We start from the raw sequence: 17270 nt of genomic DNA, 5'->3' as shown, positions 1-17270 counted from the left end.
CCAGAATTTATGTGAGGCAAGGATTTTAGGAAGGCCTTTGACACAGTTGTGCATCCTATTCTCGTATGGAGGCTAGCAGGCTGTGGAGTGGATGCCTACACAGTCAGGTGGGTGGCCAACTGGCTTAGAGACTACACACCGAGAGCGGTGGTGGATGGGTCGTTCTCGTCCTGGAAGGAGGTGGGCAGTGGGGTTCCACAGGGTTCAGTCCTTGGACCGGTGTTATTTAAAATCTTCATCAGCGATTTGGACGAGGGCATGAAGAGCACCCTCTCCAAGTTTGCAGATGATACCAAGTTATGGGGCAGAGTTAACATACCGGAGGGCAGGGAGCAGATACAGGCCAATCTGGACAGGTTGGAACAATGGGCAGAACAAAATAGGGTGCAATTCAACAAAGATAAATGAAGGTACTCCACCTAGGGAGGAGGAATCCCCAGCACACCTATAGGTTGGAAGATGACCTCCTCAGCAGCTCAGAGGATGAGAGAGATCTTGGAGTCATAGTTGAGTCCAAGATGAACATGAGCCGGCAGTGTAACGAAGCCATCAACAAGGCCAGTCGCGCCTTGTCGTGCATTAGCATATGCATGACTAACAGATCAAGAGAGGTGATGCTCCCCCTCTGTGCAGCACTGGTCAGGCTGCAGTTGGAGTACTGTGTCCAGTTTTGGGCGCTGCACTTCAAGAGAGGCACGGAGAATCTGGAGAGGATTCAGAAGAGGGCCACTCGCATGATTAGTAGCCTCCGTGAAAGACCCTACGAGGGGAGGTTGAGAGATCTGGATCTCTTCAGCCTTCACAAGAGATGGGGAGGGGAGACCTTGTAGCGGCCTATATGTTTATCAAGGGAGGACAACAGGGAAGCTTGTGGTCCCAGCTCTGTCAGACAAGAAGCTAATGTTCCACACTTCAAGGACTTTCTCTTGTCCATAAGTTTGCACATTAGGTATAAATCTAGGTTTACTTTAAGTGTCTGGATGCGGCATACTTAACTGTGTGGCTGCAGTGTAGTATTCTAGTTTGCCTTGCAAGCACATCTGCCAGAAGGAAGGCAGCCCAGAGACAGGACTCTTCCACCTTTTAGCCTAGTGGGACAAGCATTAGCTTACGCAGCAGGAAACTTGGTTTCTAGTCTCCTTCCTCCACCCCTCACTCAGAAAGGATTGGTATGTACATCTCTATCTTTCTAGCAAACCACACCAACAAAGCCACAGGAAAGATGCTATCCCTCTCCAACCCTCCTCTTGAAGCTGAGGCCCTGGCCTCTCCATGGGATGGACACTGACCTGGAAGGGAGGAGACCCTTGGTTCCAACTTGGGTCCTTGCCCTCCAGGGGGTAGAAATTGTCCCAGTTTTGCTTATCCAGTGACATGTAAATACCAGATGCATCGTGTCAGCTTCAAGAGGCACCTGGAGAATGCTCTGGGCAATAACTAGTCTGTATCCTAATGGTTACAGCACTTGGCTTTAGCCAAATCTCCTGTTGTAGAGAGTGACTCAACCCTGCTTCCCCTGTTACCTGGGCTGCTAGCAAAAAAAGTGGGAGGGTATGCTGCTAAATCCTGATTGTTGAAGCTATTGCCTCAATAGCATCTTGGGATACTGGGGGCGATTCCATCACCTCACTCAGTTGCCCAGCCAGAGTGAAACTCTCCTGAGCATGCTTAGTAGCTAGGTTTGGTCAATACTGAGTTAGGGAAATTATGCCTAAGTGGCCAAAATTGCAGTTATTCACCTATACATGCACCATTTCGACAGATAAAGTGAAATGGGATTTAGCCCAATGAGTGCACCAAGTGAAATAGGAGTAGGCCTGTGCGAGTCTGCAGTGATCCAATCCAGCTTCGGAACCAGCCACTTCAGATAGCAGTGATCTGATCTGGACCTCCAGACTGGGTTTGCACCTTGATCTGGCCAAAGCAGCTCTAAAGCTTTGGAGCTGCCTTGGAGATCCGGCCATAGGGTATAATGGGGGAATCAATGAAATATCTATAACTTTGTTTTTTGTTTGATTTGGATGGAACTTGCATGGATGGTAGCCTCTGCTGAGACCATGAGAATTCCTAAGTTTCAAGAGGATCAACACAGGGGCTTGGGAGGAACTGTACCCCAAATTCTTGAAAGCCAAACTCGTATCACAGCTGTGTGTTACACTACAGGGGGGTCAAAACTATAGGAGTGGTGGCCCTTGATGAGGCCACAGATCCTGCCACGTTTCATGAAGATCTGTGCTGGGGTTTGCGGGGAACTGAACCTCAAGCTGTGGACAAGCAAAACTCATGACATGGGTGACCCTGTGTGTGTTAAGGCGCAGTGGGGTGACAGCTGCAGGGATGGTAGCCCCTGCTGAGGCCACGATGCTTGCCAGCTGTCAAGGAGACTGGTGGAGCGGGGGTTCTGGGGCCCTGCACCCCTAGCTGCTGACAGGCAAAACTCGTGCCAGGGGTGCTTGTGGGACCTGACATGACACAGACATGACAGGAGTTTTGCTTTCAAGAATTTGAGGTGCAGTTCCCCCCAAACCCCTGCACCGATTTTCTTGAAACTTGGCAGGCTTCATGCTCTCTGTAGAGTCTACCACCCTGGAAATTTCAGCCAAATCAGACAAAAAAAAACAAGTTATAGATATTTTATTGTTTCCCCGTTATACCTTATGGCCGATCTCCGAGGTGGCTCCGAAGTGCTTCGGGAGCTCCGAACCGCTTTGGGAAGCCAAACAAGGCCAGTGCTTCGACCCAGATGTGCTGCTTTGGACCCCGAGGAGTCCAAAGCTTCTCTGGATCTGAAGCTCTGTCTGAAGCCTCGCACAGCCCTAAATAAGTGGTCTGACTCACGCCTGTAAGCTTAAGCCCTGCAGGGCAAGAGAGCCCATGTTCTTGTATGTTTGTGTAATGTCTTGAATTAGACAAAGGTAGGGACCTATAGAAATCATGATTTTTCAGACTTTGTGGAAATTACAAAATCTGGCATTGCCTGCAAAATTGGTCAATGCCTGCAAAATGTGTGGTGGCAATAAACAAAACAAAATACTTACTGGAAATAAAATGGTGGCTCCCCAGGGAACCAAAGTCATGGCGCTGCAGTCTGGCCATACAAGCTGCCTAGTGGGAAGGGGAAAGCAGAGTTGTCAGTGCAAAGGGGAGCCCAAGAAAGCTCCTGCCCCCTCCCCCCCCGCTGATTGGCAGAGAGGGCTATCTGTCATGCAGCGCCACCCCTCTGCATCATTCAGCAGTGAGGGGCGGGGCTGCATGACAGGCAGCCTTGGCAACCAGTGCTGATGGGTGGGGCTGTATGACAGACAGCTGTTGCAGCCGATCAGTGGCAAGTGATAGGGCCACTGCAGACCCTTGGCCAATCAGAGGCATGGAGGATCCTGCCATGATCGGCCTGCAAAAAGGGCAGCTGGCCCCACAATCTCCCTGCAGAACTGGCTGGCCACCTTCTTAAATTAGGTGGACCCGTAGCCAGAGGTCTAGAGCAGAAGCCTGGGGAATTGATTGCTCCTCAGTGCTAATCTTGCCTTTGAGCACCGGGATGGATTCATCGGTCTGTACAGTCGACAAAGAGAATATCTAAGTCACCATCTCAACATCTCTTTTGGGATTATTTTAGGAACACCAGAGATTAAAATAGTGTTTGCTTAAGAGGAAAGCTTCTGCACCCATGCAATTAATCCAACAGAACAACCCCCTCCTTGTAGTTATAGAGCTGTGAATTTGAAAGGTAGGGCACAATATCAAAATCTGGTGCTGACTGACTATTTTCTGTTAAAAAGACAAATTGAAAATTTGACCTTCACCTCCCAAATTAATCTTTCCTGTATTCGACTTTCCATTGAAAAAAAAAAGCCATGTTTTTAGTGCAAATTTTAGATTAAAATTATCTTGTCTTTAACAAAAATTTCTGTTAAAAAAATCCAACTGATTCCATTAATGGCTTTGGACACTTCTGAATGTACCTCATAAATTGGCAGTTTTCATAGCTAGCGTTTTTTCCAGAGAAGGGAAAACCTAATGACTGCCACCGATCCCACTACTCCTCTTTCAACAAGGTCTCTGTTCCTCTCCAGTGCGTCAGGTCCATCCACGTGATGAGGAAATGAGGATTGGGAATGGAAGTTCACCAACACAATTCGTTCTCCTGGGGCTCCTGAACCAGACTGAAGTCCACACTTTCTTCCTGGCCATGATCTTACTGGCCTTCATTACTGCCCTGGCTGGGAATACGCTGCTCCTGTTTCTAATCCAGGTGGATTCCTCCCTTCACACCCCCATGTACTTTTTCCTCAGTCACTTGGCCTTCATGGACATCTGTCAGACCCTGATCATTGTCCCCAAAATGTCAGCAGACTTTCTGACCCCAGGCAACCCCATTTCTCCAATTGGCTGTGGGACTCAGATTTTCCTCACACTGACCATGGGTGCCGCAGAGTGCCTCCTCCTGGCAGTCATGGCTTATGACAGATACGTAGCAATTTGCAATCCCTTGAAATACTCCATACTCCTGAGCCAGAGAGTCTGCCTGAGCCTGGCAGGTGGGGTCTGGATCGGGGCATCAGGAGATGCATTGATTAATACAGTTTATACCATGTATCTGCCGTATTGTGGTTCAAAAGCCATTGATCATTTCTTCTGTGAGTCCCCTGCCCTGATGAAATTGTCCTGCTCTGACACCTCCCTATATGAGACTCTGGTGTTCGTGAGTGGCATTGTGCTGCTCCTCATCCCTTCTTCCATCATACTAGCTTCTTACACTTGTATCCTCTCTACAGTCCTGAAGATGAAGTCAACCAAAGGACAACAGAAAGCTCTGGCCACCTGCTCATCACATATGACAGTAGTTGGGCTATTTTATGGGGCAGCCATCTTCATGTACATGCGACCCAGTGCCTACCACTCCCCAGAGCAAGACAAGATTGTGTCTCTCTTTTACACTATTGTCACCCCAGTACTGAATCCTCTCATATACAGCCTGAGAAATAGGGATGTTTTAGGAGCCTTAAGAAAGCTGGCTGGGAAATACAGAGTCATCCAGAAAAACTGACAGGAGTTGTGGTTTACTGTTAGGCACTAGGTTGAATCAAAGTCAAGAAGCTTCTTTACTTTTCATCCCATCCAGGAAGAGCACACACCAACTGCTGAAACTTCCTTAGCCTGACGAAGGGTTTTTGAACCCGAAAGCTTGTTTAATAACTCTTCTCCAACTATTTGGGTTGGTCTAATAAAAGATATCAGATTCACCCAAGGAGCCTTGTCTACATTTTCTAAAGCACTTGTCTTCTTCCACAGCCAGTGGCCCAGTGAAAATCAAGGGCATGTTAACTCCTCTATCATGTAATTGCTTTGGAAAATGTTTGGGAAGTAGTGAAAATGTAACCAAATAATTGCATGCACCAAAGACCTTATTCTGAAATACAAAATCTGTGTAGCCATCATCTTCATCCTCTGCACAAGGCTGAAATTCTCTTGCACAGAACAGATTCAGTTTTTAGACAGCTCATTTCCAAAAGCCTTCAGGTAGAGTGGGACTGTACTGAGGGTGTCTTTTTCCTCTTTCATGTACATTGACTTTCAAACAATTAAACTCCACTGAATTCAACACTAGATCCTTTGTGTTTTACAGGGGGAAAAAGAGTTCAAACCTAATCCTAGTATTATCTCATTAAGATCCTTAATGATGAAACCTGGGGTGTAGCTGTTAATAAAATAGTCCTCAACCTTATTTTAATAAATTGATACATGTATAATGTCATAGAAAAGGGAAGGATGGAAAAACAGACAGAGTCATAGTTTTAAAACCAAGAGAGACTATGTACAGTAGAAAGTGAACAGAGATGTTGTTCAGTATGCCATTTCTTTGTAACTGGAAGAGATGGATCTGTCTAGTAGTCATAAATACAGATATTGAATTATTCCTTAAATGTAAATAAAAATGCTGAAAATGAATTGCTTAGGTGATATAATTCTTCCATATTACATTTAGAAATTATTGATGAGTTTGGTATTCTGGCACCTATTGTCAATGAGCAAAATATAACAATTTTGCAAAGCCGTGGCCTCTTCCTTCAGCTTCCCTGTATCATGCACATAAAAATGCACAAGCAAATGTGATGGATGTAGCACACAGCATGTGTTTGAAAGGTAATTGCTTGTGACATTGCTGTATGCAGAAGAACGTATATGATGGGACTATGTCTAATACACTCATGGACCTACTAGGGGAGTACAGACCCCATTTATAGATTATTCATAGATTGTAAGGGGCTGGAAGGGACCTCACAAGATCATCAGGTCCAGCCCCCCTGCACTAGGCAGGAAAGACAACTGGGGTCAGATGACCCCAGTGAGGTGATTGTCCAGTCTCCTCTTGAAGATATCCAGGGTAGGTGATTGCACCACCTCTGGAGGGAGTTTATTCCACAGTCTGGACACCCTGACTGTGAAGAAGTTTTTCCTAGTGTTAAGCCTGAAATGGTGCCAGGAATTTGTGGCCATTACTCCTGATTTTCCCCAAGGGTGCCCTGGCAAACAGCTGTTCACCAAGCTCTTGATGTATTCCCCTGACATAACAGTAAGTTGCTACCAAGTCCCCTCTCAGCCTTCTCTTTTTTAGGCTGAAAATACCCAGGTCCCTCACCCTTTCCTCATATGGATCATACAGGTGGCTCTTCTCTGGACTCTCTCAAGCTTTTCCACATCCTTGTTGAAGTGTGGCACCCAGAACCAGATGCAGTACTCCAGCTGTGGTCTCACCAATGCTGAGTAAAGTGGAAGAATCACTCCCCTGGTTTTGCTTGAGATGCATCGGTTGATGCAAGCCAGAGTATTGTTTGCCCTGCTGGCTACAGCATCGCACTGACAGCTCATGTTCATACCATGGTCAATTATTACCCTTTCAGTCGTGGTGCTAGTCAGTTTGGCGCCACTGATCCCTGTATATTGGGGATCGTTCATCCCCAGATGAAGCACTTTATATTTCTCACTGTTGAACTTCATCTGGTTCCAATCCACCTGACTTGCCAGCCTGTCTAGGTCTGTCTGTATCTGCAGCCTATTTTCAAGTGTGACCACAGTCCCCTGTAACTTGGTGTAGTCTGTGAACTTGGCAAGTGATATCTTCACCCCCACATCCAAATAATTGATAAAGATGTTGAAAAGCACTGGACCAAGCACGGACACTTGAAGGACACCAGTGGCCTCTTCTCACCAGGACGACACAGATCCGTTCATTAGAACTCTCTGGGTCCTACCTCGCAGCCAGCCTCCTACCCACCTAGCTGTCACGTAGTCAAGCCTGCAATCCTCCGATTTTCCCATGAGAACATCATGGGATACCGGATCAAAGGCCTTTTGGAAATCTAGGTATACAATGCCAACTTCCTTTCTTTTGTCCAGCAGGATGTAGAAGGAGATGAGATTAGTAAAACAAGACATGTCCACAATGAAGCCATGCTGGCTGTCATTCAGAATCCTACCTTCTGTAAGCATATCACACATAGAGTCCTTGGTTAACTTTTCCAGGACTTTCCTTGAGATAGAAGTTAGGGTAACTGGCCTATAGTTGCCCAGGTCCCTTCTCCTCACCTTCTTGAAGATGGACACAACATTGGCCCTCTTCCAGTCTTTAGGGACCTTCCCTGAGCACCATGAGTTTTGGAAGAGTTTCACCAGAGGTTTCATGATGACTTTGGCCAGCTCTTTCAGTGGTCTTCATTGGAGTTAATCTGATCCTGCTGATTTATAAATGTTTAACTTTTCTAACTGGTGATCATGCACCAGCTCAATGTCAACAGTGGGAAGGCATTCATTCTCACCATGTCCACTCTGAACCTTATCTAGTATGATTTTCCACTTAGCCCGGTGAAATACCAAAGCAAAGTAGTTGTTTAGGAGTTCAGTTTTCTCCTGAGTGTCAGTAACCAGCTGTCCTGAGTTGTTAAGCAATGGCCTGACACTTCCACTTGTTTTCCTCCTGTTCCCTACATGCCTAAAGAATTAATTCTTATTGTCCTTGATTTCTATTGCTAGTTTAAATTCAGTTGCTGCCTTAGCCTTCCTAATCTGCTCCCTACAAGTGTGGGCCATTGTTGTGTAGTCCTCCTTGGGAACTGCCCCAAACTTCCATTGTTTTGTATGCCTCTTTCTTCTTTTCAAGAGGACCATGATATTCCTATTCAGCCAAGAGGGCTTCTCAGCCCTTCTGCTACCCTTCCTCCGCATGGGAATGGACTTCTTTTGTGCTTCGAGGATCGTGTCCTCAAGGAATGATCACTCTTTATGCACTCCTTTCACTTTTGGTGCCTGGTCCCACAGCAATTCCACTACTATTGCTCTGAGCCTGTTGAAATTCATTTTTTTGAAGTCCAGAACATCAACCCTGCTAGCTGATTTGCCTGCCTTCGATGGACAGTGAACACGATGGTTTCGTGGTCACTGTCACCCAGGCTACCCTCTGTCTTCAAGTTGCACACCAGATTGTTTCCTTTGGCCAAGTCTAGGAGAGCGCTACCTTTGGTTGGTCCATGCCCTTCCTGAGTCAGGTAGAGCTCTTTGATATAGGTCAGGAAGTAATGCCACTGGTCCAAGTTAGCAGAGTGTTCGTCCCAAGAGATGTCTGGATGATTGAAGTCACCCATGATGACCATGTCATGTGTACATGTAGCATCTGCTAGTTCTCAAGAGTGCTCCAGATCGAGCTCCTAGCCCTGGTTTGGTGGTCTGTATTATACACCTACAGTTAGATCTCCCTCACCTCGCCCCTGCCTCCCGTAGTTTGACCCAGAGGATTTTGATCTGCTCTTCTTTGGAGCTGATGCTGGCCTCCAAGGAGGTGTACTGCTCCCTCACATAGAGAGCTACACCTCCACCTAGGAGACTGTTGCTTGGATACACCTGCAGAGGGATTCAGGGGAGGGACACATGGCTGTTGGGCTGCATAGGCAGATAACCATGGAAATGTCACTAGGGATCAACACGGATACCTGGCCTGGTGTCACCTGCAGCACCTTTTTCATTACCTGGAATTAGAGCCAGAGAACTCCAGATATCCCCAAAAAAGAATGGCAAACAAGCCAGGGAATGGCAAGTGAGAGTGTATCCCCTTTAGCTAGGCTGAGTAGTGCTTGGATGGAGGCACAATGTAGAACTGGAAAGACTGAGGCATGGATGCATAGGCCTGCAGGTGATTTTTTTTTTTCTTCATTATTACTATGCCACCCTCTCCAAAAAAGGCTTGGGGCAGCTTACAGCAACCAGGTCATATAAAAAAGGGAAATAATAATACAACAGTAATTAAACAATTGCCCCCAAAATACCTACAGCTTAACTTTACCTGTTAAAATCCTGGCCAAATACAAGATGTTACGCAGTTCTTGGAAGAGGTCCAGGCTCTACCTCTGATAGGTCTCAAGGGCGAGGGTTTTCCAGAGTTGAGGAGTAACAACCAAAAATGACCTTGCATGCATTTTAGCTAAGCAGATTTGGTGCACAGATGGTACTTGCAGGAGGTTTTTCACAGCTGACCTTAGGTATTGTGCTGGTGCATAAAGTAGAAGGTGGTCCCTTAGGTTTGGTCCAGGCCAGGTAGGATGGGGAAACTGTGGCAATGGTGGAGAAGCAGTGGGATGGCAATGGGTAGAGGTGGGGAAACTGAGGCAGATAAAGGTAGCCCCCGTGCCCCAACTACTGAGTTCTAAAAAGAGCCATAATCTGACCCTCCTGAGAGAGGCCAGGGGGATAGACTGTCCTAGTGATAAATTCTGAGGGTCTTCTTTGGGAAAAGGGACTTGTGTATGAGGAATGGGAATGACTCTCCTCCTGTAAATTGAGACTTGGAGTCTCAGGAGGCAATTAGTTGTTGGTGCCCTGGAATAGTGCCCGAGGCTGTTCTTCCTACTGACTAGGTCTCTTTCCTAGGACTCCTGGGGCTATAGTTCATGGAACACAGGTTGGTGTTGCACTTCTTCTAAATTGAGGACCTTCAGACACCAAAAAAATTACTTGAAGAGTTGTGATGTGTATCACAGGGTGGGAACAGCTTGAGACAAATAGAGAAACAACCTGAAATCTTTGCCCGTAATGGAGAACCCTTCCCATAGGATGGCTGTAGCTTGTGTGGGGTTCATAGATCCATAGAAGGTAGAGGCTGAAAGGGACCTCACAAGATCATCAGATCTAGCCCCCCTGCTCTTAGGCAGGAAAGACTACTGAGGTCAGATAAACCTGGCAAGGTGTGTGTCCAGTCATCTTTTGAAGATCTCCAGGATAGGTGACTGTTCCACCCCTGGAGGTGTGTGTGTGTGGGGGGTCTGTTCTAGACTCTTGACACTGGGACCATAAAGAAGTTTTTCCTTATATCCAATCTGAAGTGATCTTCTAGAAGTTTATGTCCATTGTTCCTTGTCTTCCCCTGGGGCATCTTGGTGAACAGATGGTCTCCCAGACCCTGATGTTCACCCCTTATATACTTATAGGCTGCCATTAAGTCCCACCCTAAGTCTTCTCTTCTCCAGGCTGAACAGTCCCATGTCATAGATTTGATAGATTTGATAGACATTGGGGATGGAAGGGATCTTGTAAGATGATCGGGTCCAGCCCCCTGCCCAAAGGGCAGGAAGTCCGCTAGGGTCAAAAGATCATAGCAAGATAAGCATCCATATGTTTCTTAAATGTGTTCAGAGCAGGTGCTTGCACCACCTCTGGAGGAAGTCTATTCTAGGCCTTGGGGGCTTGGACACTAAAGAAGTTTTTCCTCATGTCCAGCCTAAAATTGTCTTGCAGGAGTTTGTGACCATTGAACATGGGGTGCTCTGGTGAACAGGTGTTCTCCCAGATCCTAATGCACACCCCTTATTTACTTATAGGCTGCCACCAAGTTTCCTCTAAGTCTGCATGTCTGCAAGATGAAGAGTCCCATGACTCACAGCCTCTCTTCATAAGGTCTGTTCTCTTTCCCTCTGATCATGCGTGTGGCTCTCCTTTGGACTCTCTCAAGCTTCCTCATTTCCTTCCTGAATTGTGGAGCCCAGAATTGAATGCAGTACTCCAGCTGAGGCCTCACCAAGTCTGAGTACAAGTGGGAGGACGACATCCTGAGTCTTGCTTGAGATGAAACGGTAGATGCAAGTCAGAGTTTTGTTTGCTTTACCAGCTGTGGTATCGCATTGGTGGCTCATACGATCTTGCAATTGATCATGACCCCCAATCTCTTTCAGTTGTGGTGCTAGACAATGTAGCATTGCCGAGCCTGTAAGTGTGATGTGAGGTTATTTTTCTTCCCTCAAGGTGGAGCTCCTTTCATTTCTCTGCATTGAATGCCATCAGGTTTTCATCTGCCCACCTTGCAAGCCTACTGAGGTTGGCTTGGATCACCAGCCTATCCTCAAGTGTGGACACTCTTCCCCAAAGGTTGGTGTCATCAGCAAACTTGGCCAGCCCACTTCTGACACCACAGTCCAGATAGTTCATGAAGACATTGAAGAGTACAGGTCTGATAACGCAGCCTTGGGGGACCCCACTGGTTACTGAGTGCCATGTCGATTTGATTCCATCAACTACCACTCTCTGGGTCCAGCCTCAGAGCCAGTTCCCCAGTCATTGGACTGTGGAGTAGTTGAGGTTGCAGTTGCCCAATTTTTCCATGAGGACATCATGGGACACCAGGTGAATGACTTGTTTGAAGTCCAAATATATGATTTCAGCCTCTTACCTTTTGTCCAGGTGATACGTCACCTGGACATAGAAGGAGATGAGATTGGTCAGGCAAGACCTACCCACAACAAACCCGTGCTGGCTGTCCCTCAGGATGTTGCCTTCTGTTAGCCTGTCAAGAATAGTTTATTTGATATTTTTTTCCAAGATCTTTCCAGGGATTCAGGTAAAATTGACTGGGCCTGTAGTTTCTTGAATCTTCTTTCCTCCCTTTCTTGAAGATGGGCACCACATTGGCCCTCTTCCAATCTTCCAGTACTTTGCCCGAGCGCCATGAGTTTTCAAATATCCTTGCCAGTGGCTGCGTTATGATGTCTGCCAGTTCCTTTAGCACTCCTGGATGTAATCTATTCAGACCAGCTGATTTGTGGGTGTCCAGCCTCTCAAGGTGCTCTCTCCCAAGATCTATGTAAATGGTAGTCATATATTCACCCTCACCCTGGTCGTCTCACATCATGTTAGACAGGGTGATCCCTTTAGGCTGGTGAAAAACTGATGCTTAGTAATCATTAAGCAGATTGTCTTTTTCCTGGGAAATGGTTGTCAGCTCCCCCAGTTTGTTTAGGCCCAGTGTCCTTCAGCCTCTCCTCATATGACCTGTTCTGTGCAGCACTCCCACTGTGGCCTCACCAATGCTGAATAGCTGATTCATTAATTAGAAGGTCCCATCAGGGCCGAACCATAAAATGGTGGTAATACATGACTGTAGCTCCGTCCTCTATAAATACAGACATGGTAGGTGATGCTCTTTGACTTGTTTCAGAGTGGGTTACTCCAGTGATGTCCTAATGAAGCCAGTAGCCATTTTTATGCCTGCTATCTCCCAGAGCTAGTTGGGGAAATCTGAGGTCAACTATCCATGGGCTTTAGCATATGAGTCTCAAACCTATGGCTTGCTGCAACAGTTTAATAAGTCCCTTAATATAGAGCTGAAAACATTAGTGGATCAGCCTCCATTGTCCTGGGATAAGTGTTCATTTGATTTGTTTTTCACATAAGCACCCCTGCTCCATCAGCTCTTCCCCACCCTCCAAAGTAGTACACAGGATCATTCCCTCTTGAACTACTCTATGGAAAGAGAGTCCAGGGACACTTAGATATCACAAGAGCCACATTTGGGGATGGAGGAAAGCAAGAATCACACTTGAAATCCAAGGTGATAGTTTCTCACAAACTGACATCAAACACTGAGGCATCTCCTTCAAAGTTTAAACACCAATAAATAAAACATCCTAAGGAGTCTGGGACAGTTGTGTTAAGACAGAAAGGTCCATATCCTATTCTGCCTCTGAGGTAGCTAAGTGGACATAGGCACCTAAGTGGACATAGGATCCTTTTCTGGGTGATTGAGTCTGAAAAACAGGTAATGGAAAAGTTGGATGGTCCTGCTCCAGCTCTCGTCTTTTTGAAACTCAGCCTAACTCTTAAGGGCAAGATGATGGCTCTTTACATCAGTAGGTGCACTAAAGTTTCTTCAGGGGCTTCAGCACGGTGGAACAGGATCACCATTATGCCAACCTGAGTCCACTTAAGCACCTAATAGGTGGGAGAGGATTTGGCCCAAAGTCTGCTGCTTGTTTCAGTGGAGACTGGTTTCTCCTTCACATGAACTCCCTTGTTATTATTCACCATAACGTGTGTTTATTCCATATGTGCCTGTCTGTTTCAAATTGGTACCCATCAGGTCAAACAAAGTGATGAGGAAATGAAGGGAAAAAATGGTTCCTGAACCAGACCAAGATAGACACCCTCCTGCTGGCAATGATTCTACTTGCTTCTGTGACTGCCTTGTTGGGGAATGCTCTCATGTTTCTAATCCAGGTGGATTCCCGCCTTCACATCCCCATGTACTTTTTCCTCAGTCAGTTGGCCTTCATGGACATCTGTCAGACCCTCATCATTGTCCCTGAAATGTCAGCGAACTTCCTGATCCCAGGCAACCCCATTTCTCTGGCTGGTTGTGGGACTCAAATCCTTCTCACCCTGACCATTGGAGCATCCTGGCAGTCATGTCTTACGACAGGTATGTAGCAATTTGCCATCCCTTGCAATACCCCATCCTCATGAGCAAGAGAGTCTGCCTGAGCCTGGCAGCTGGGGTGTGGTGTGGTGGGACACTAGATGCCTTCATAAACATGGTGTATGTGATACAGCTGCCCTATTGTCACTCCAAAGAGATTAACCATTTCTTCTGTGAGATCCCAGCTCTGTTGAAGTTGTCCTGCTCCAACACCTCCACTTATGAGACTGCAGTGTTCATAAGTGGTGTCATCTTGCTCCTCATTCCTTCCTCCATCATACTGGCTTCTTATGCCCGCATCCTCTCTGCAGTCCTGAGGATGAGCTTAGCTAAGGGAAGGCACAAGGCTCTGGCCACTTGCTTCTCACATCTGACTGTAGTGGGGCTATTCTATGGGGGAACAATGTTCATGTATATGAGACCCAATGCCTACCACTTGCCGGACCAAGACAAGATCATACCTGTGTTTTATACCACTGTCACTCCAGTACTGCATCCCCTCATATACAGCCTGAGAAACAAGGATGTCTTAGGAGCCTTAAGAAAGCTGTTTGGGAAGTATAATTCCTCATAACACTTTTTCACAGACTTATTTGAATTGTAATGGTCATAGCAGAGGAAGCATTGGTTTTAACTGTGTTTAGATTTATTGTACTGAAGAACGGGTGAAATTCAATCCTGTGCAAATGGCTCCTAAATTCAATACACATTTTTTATTTTAAAATGGGAAAAATGCAATCTTTCTTTTCTTGAGCAATATTTAATGCTTTATCCTCTAATGCACTGGGATATTTAATTCAGTTTCCTCTATTGACAGTATTCCTGATTTTTCCTTTCCCTGTTGCACATCATGTTGCACATGGGATTGTAGAGAGGCAGGAGCAGGGCGCCAGACTACCATGCATAGACCCTGAGATGGTGCAGAGTCACTTGGAGGACCTGGATGCCTTTCAGTTGGCAGGCCCGGATGAGCTCCATCCGAGGGTATGGAAGGCACTGGCCAATGTCATTGCAGAGCCACTGGTGGGAATATTTGAACACTCGTGGCGCACGGGCCAAGTCCCTGAGGACTGGAAAAGGGCCAATGTGGTCCCCATTTTCAAGAAGGGGAGGAAGGAGGACCTGGGCAACTATAGGCCAGTCAGTCTCACCTCCATCCTTGGCAAAGTCTTTGAAAAAATTATCAAGGCTCACATTTGCGAGAGCCCGGCAGGACAAATTATGATGAGGGGAAACCAGCATGGGTTCATAGCAGGCAGATCATGCCTGACTGATCTAGTCTCTTTCTATGACCAGGTTACAAAACGCCTGGACACAGGAGTAGGGGTGGATGTCATATATTTAGACTTCAGGAAGGCCTTCGATACGATATCCCACCCCATACTGGTGAACAAGTTAAGAGGCTGTGACTTGGATGACTACACAGTCTGGTGGGTGGCGAATTGGCTAGAGGGTCGCACCCAGAGAGTCGTAGTGGATGGGTCGGTTTTGACTTGGAAGGGTGTGGGCAGTGGGGTCCCGCAGGGCTCGGTCCTTGGGCCGATACTCTTTAATATCTTCATCAGCGACTTGGACGAGGGAGTGAAGTGTACTCTGTCCAAGTTTATGGATGACACAAAACTGTGGGGAAAAGTGGACAAGCCAGAGGGCAGGGAACAGCTGCAAGCAGACCTGGACAGGTTGGACAAGTGGGCAGAAAACAACAGAATGCAGTTCAACAAGGAGAAATGCAAAGTGCTGCACCTAGGGAGGAAAAATGTTCAGCACACCTACAGCCTAGGGAATGACCTGCTGGGTGGCACGGAAGTGGAAAGGGATCTTGGAGTCCTAGTGGACTCCAAGATGAACATGAGTCGGCAGTGTGACGAAGCCATCAGAAAAGCTAATGGCACTTTATCGTGCATCAGCAGATGCATGACGAATAGATCCAAAGAGGTGATACTTCACCTCTATCAGGCACTGGTCAAACTGCAGTTGGAGTACTGCGTGCAATTCTGGGCACCGCACTTCAAGAGGGATGCGGATAACCTGGAGAAGGTCCAGAGAAGGGCCACTCGTATGGTTAAGAGCTTGCAGGCCAAGCCCTACGAGGAGAGGCTAGAGAACCTGGACCTTTTCAGCCTCTGCAAGAGAAGGTTGAGAGGCGACCTTGTGGCTGCCTATAAGTTCATCACGGGGGCACAGAAGGGAATTGGTGAGGTTTTATTCACCAAGGCGCCCCCGGGGGTTACAAGAAATAATGGCCACAAGCTAGCAGAGAGCAGATTTAGACTGGACATTAGGAAGAACTTCTTCACAGTTCGAGTGGCCAAGGTCTGGAACGGGCTCCCAAGGGAGGTGGTGCTCTCCCCTACCCTGGGGGTCTTCAAGAGGAGGTTAGATAGGCATCTAGCTGGGGTCATCTAGACCCAGCACTCTTTCCTGCCTATGCAGGGGGTCGGACTTGATGATCTATTGAGGTCCCTTCCAACCCTAGCATCTATGAATCTATGAATGTATGAATCATTGCCAATAACATGGGTATTACAGGCCAAAACTTTGTTCACTTTTTATCTGTCTCATCCCACTGTACTTAAACCCAGTGATATTTCTGTGAAACTTTTTGCTTTTGATGCCCCCCACAACAGCTACATGGAGAGTTTCTGTTACATAATGGATAAAGCTTCACATACGTACCTGACAACCAAATTAGCCTTGGAATTGACCTTAGCCACCAATTCCGTCGATGCACAGGTTATTCATTATGTACATAAATGTCAATAGAATTAAATTTTACTTCATTATGTAAATAAATAAATAAGTCTATGGTTCATTTTTTCTGTCTGACTTCTCTCTAGGTGCTTAATTCATGTGAAATATTAACTTACTAACAAGCCTGCCTTTTGTAACTCGGTGGGAAATACATTTACAATCACTGCTTTAGACCACTACAGAGCCAGAAGAAAGCCAAAGCTTTCTGGATCTAGTCCTGTATGAAGACTTTCAATTGCAGGGAAGAAAAAGGAGGTGGAATAAAATGTGACATTTGTAAGTGGTTATCTAAGAAGCATTAAACCGAATTAATTAAAATGCCTATCAAGTACTTGGTAACATTAAAGGAGCATTTATTAAGTGAACAGGCTGAGAAAGATGTTGGGAAAGCAGAGTGAAATGACATCATCCTCTCAGCTATGTTCACCTTTGACCCTGATGTGTCTGATTCGCAGTCAGTTCCCTTTATAGAATCATAGAAAATGAGGGCTGAAAGGGACCTCAGGAGGTCATGTAGTCCAACCCCTGCTCAAGGCAGGACCATCCCCACTAGATCATCCCAGCCAATGCTTTGGCTAGCCAGGTCTTAAAAACCTCCAAGGATGGACAGTCCACAACCTCTCTAGGTAACCTGTTCCAGTGTTTTACTTCCCTTCTTGTGAGGAGGTTTTTCCTAATATTTAATCTAAACTTCCCTTGCTGCAACTTGAGACCACTGCTCCTTGTTATGTTATCTACCATCACTGAGAAAAGTCTAGCCCCATCCTCTTTGTAACCACCCTTCAGG

At 46.5% G+C, this 17270-nt stretch overlaps 1 protein-coding gene and 1 pseudogene across 1 annotated transcript; both read left to right on the top strand.

Moving 5' to 3' along the window:
* Nucleotides 1-4102: 4102 nt before the first annotated feature.
* Nucleotides 4103-5047, top strand: LOC102571055 (olfactory receptor 2T1-like). Its single transcript, XM_006277555.2, has one exon. The coding sequence runs from the start codon at nt 4103-4105 to the stop codon at nt 5045-5047; it is 945 nt and encodes a 314-aa protein (XP_006277617.2).
* Nucleotides 5048-13518: 8471 nt separating this feature from the next.
* LOC132244075 (olfactory receptor 2V1-like) lies at nt 13519-14306 on the top strand (annotated as a pseudogene).
* Nucleotides 14307-17270: the final 2964 nt, after the last annotated feature.

Source organism: Alligator mississippiensis, chromosome 11, assembly GCF_030867095.1.
Source record: "Alligator mississippiensis isolate rAllMis1 chromosome 11, rAllMis1, whole genome shotgun sequence".
In the NCBI taxonomy this organism is placed as follows: domain Eukaryota; kingdom Metazoa; phylum Chordata; order Crocodylia; family Alligatoridae; genus Alligator; species Alligator mississippiensis.
This window is presented reverse-complemented; position numbering and strand designations above follow the sequence as displayed.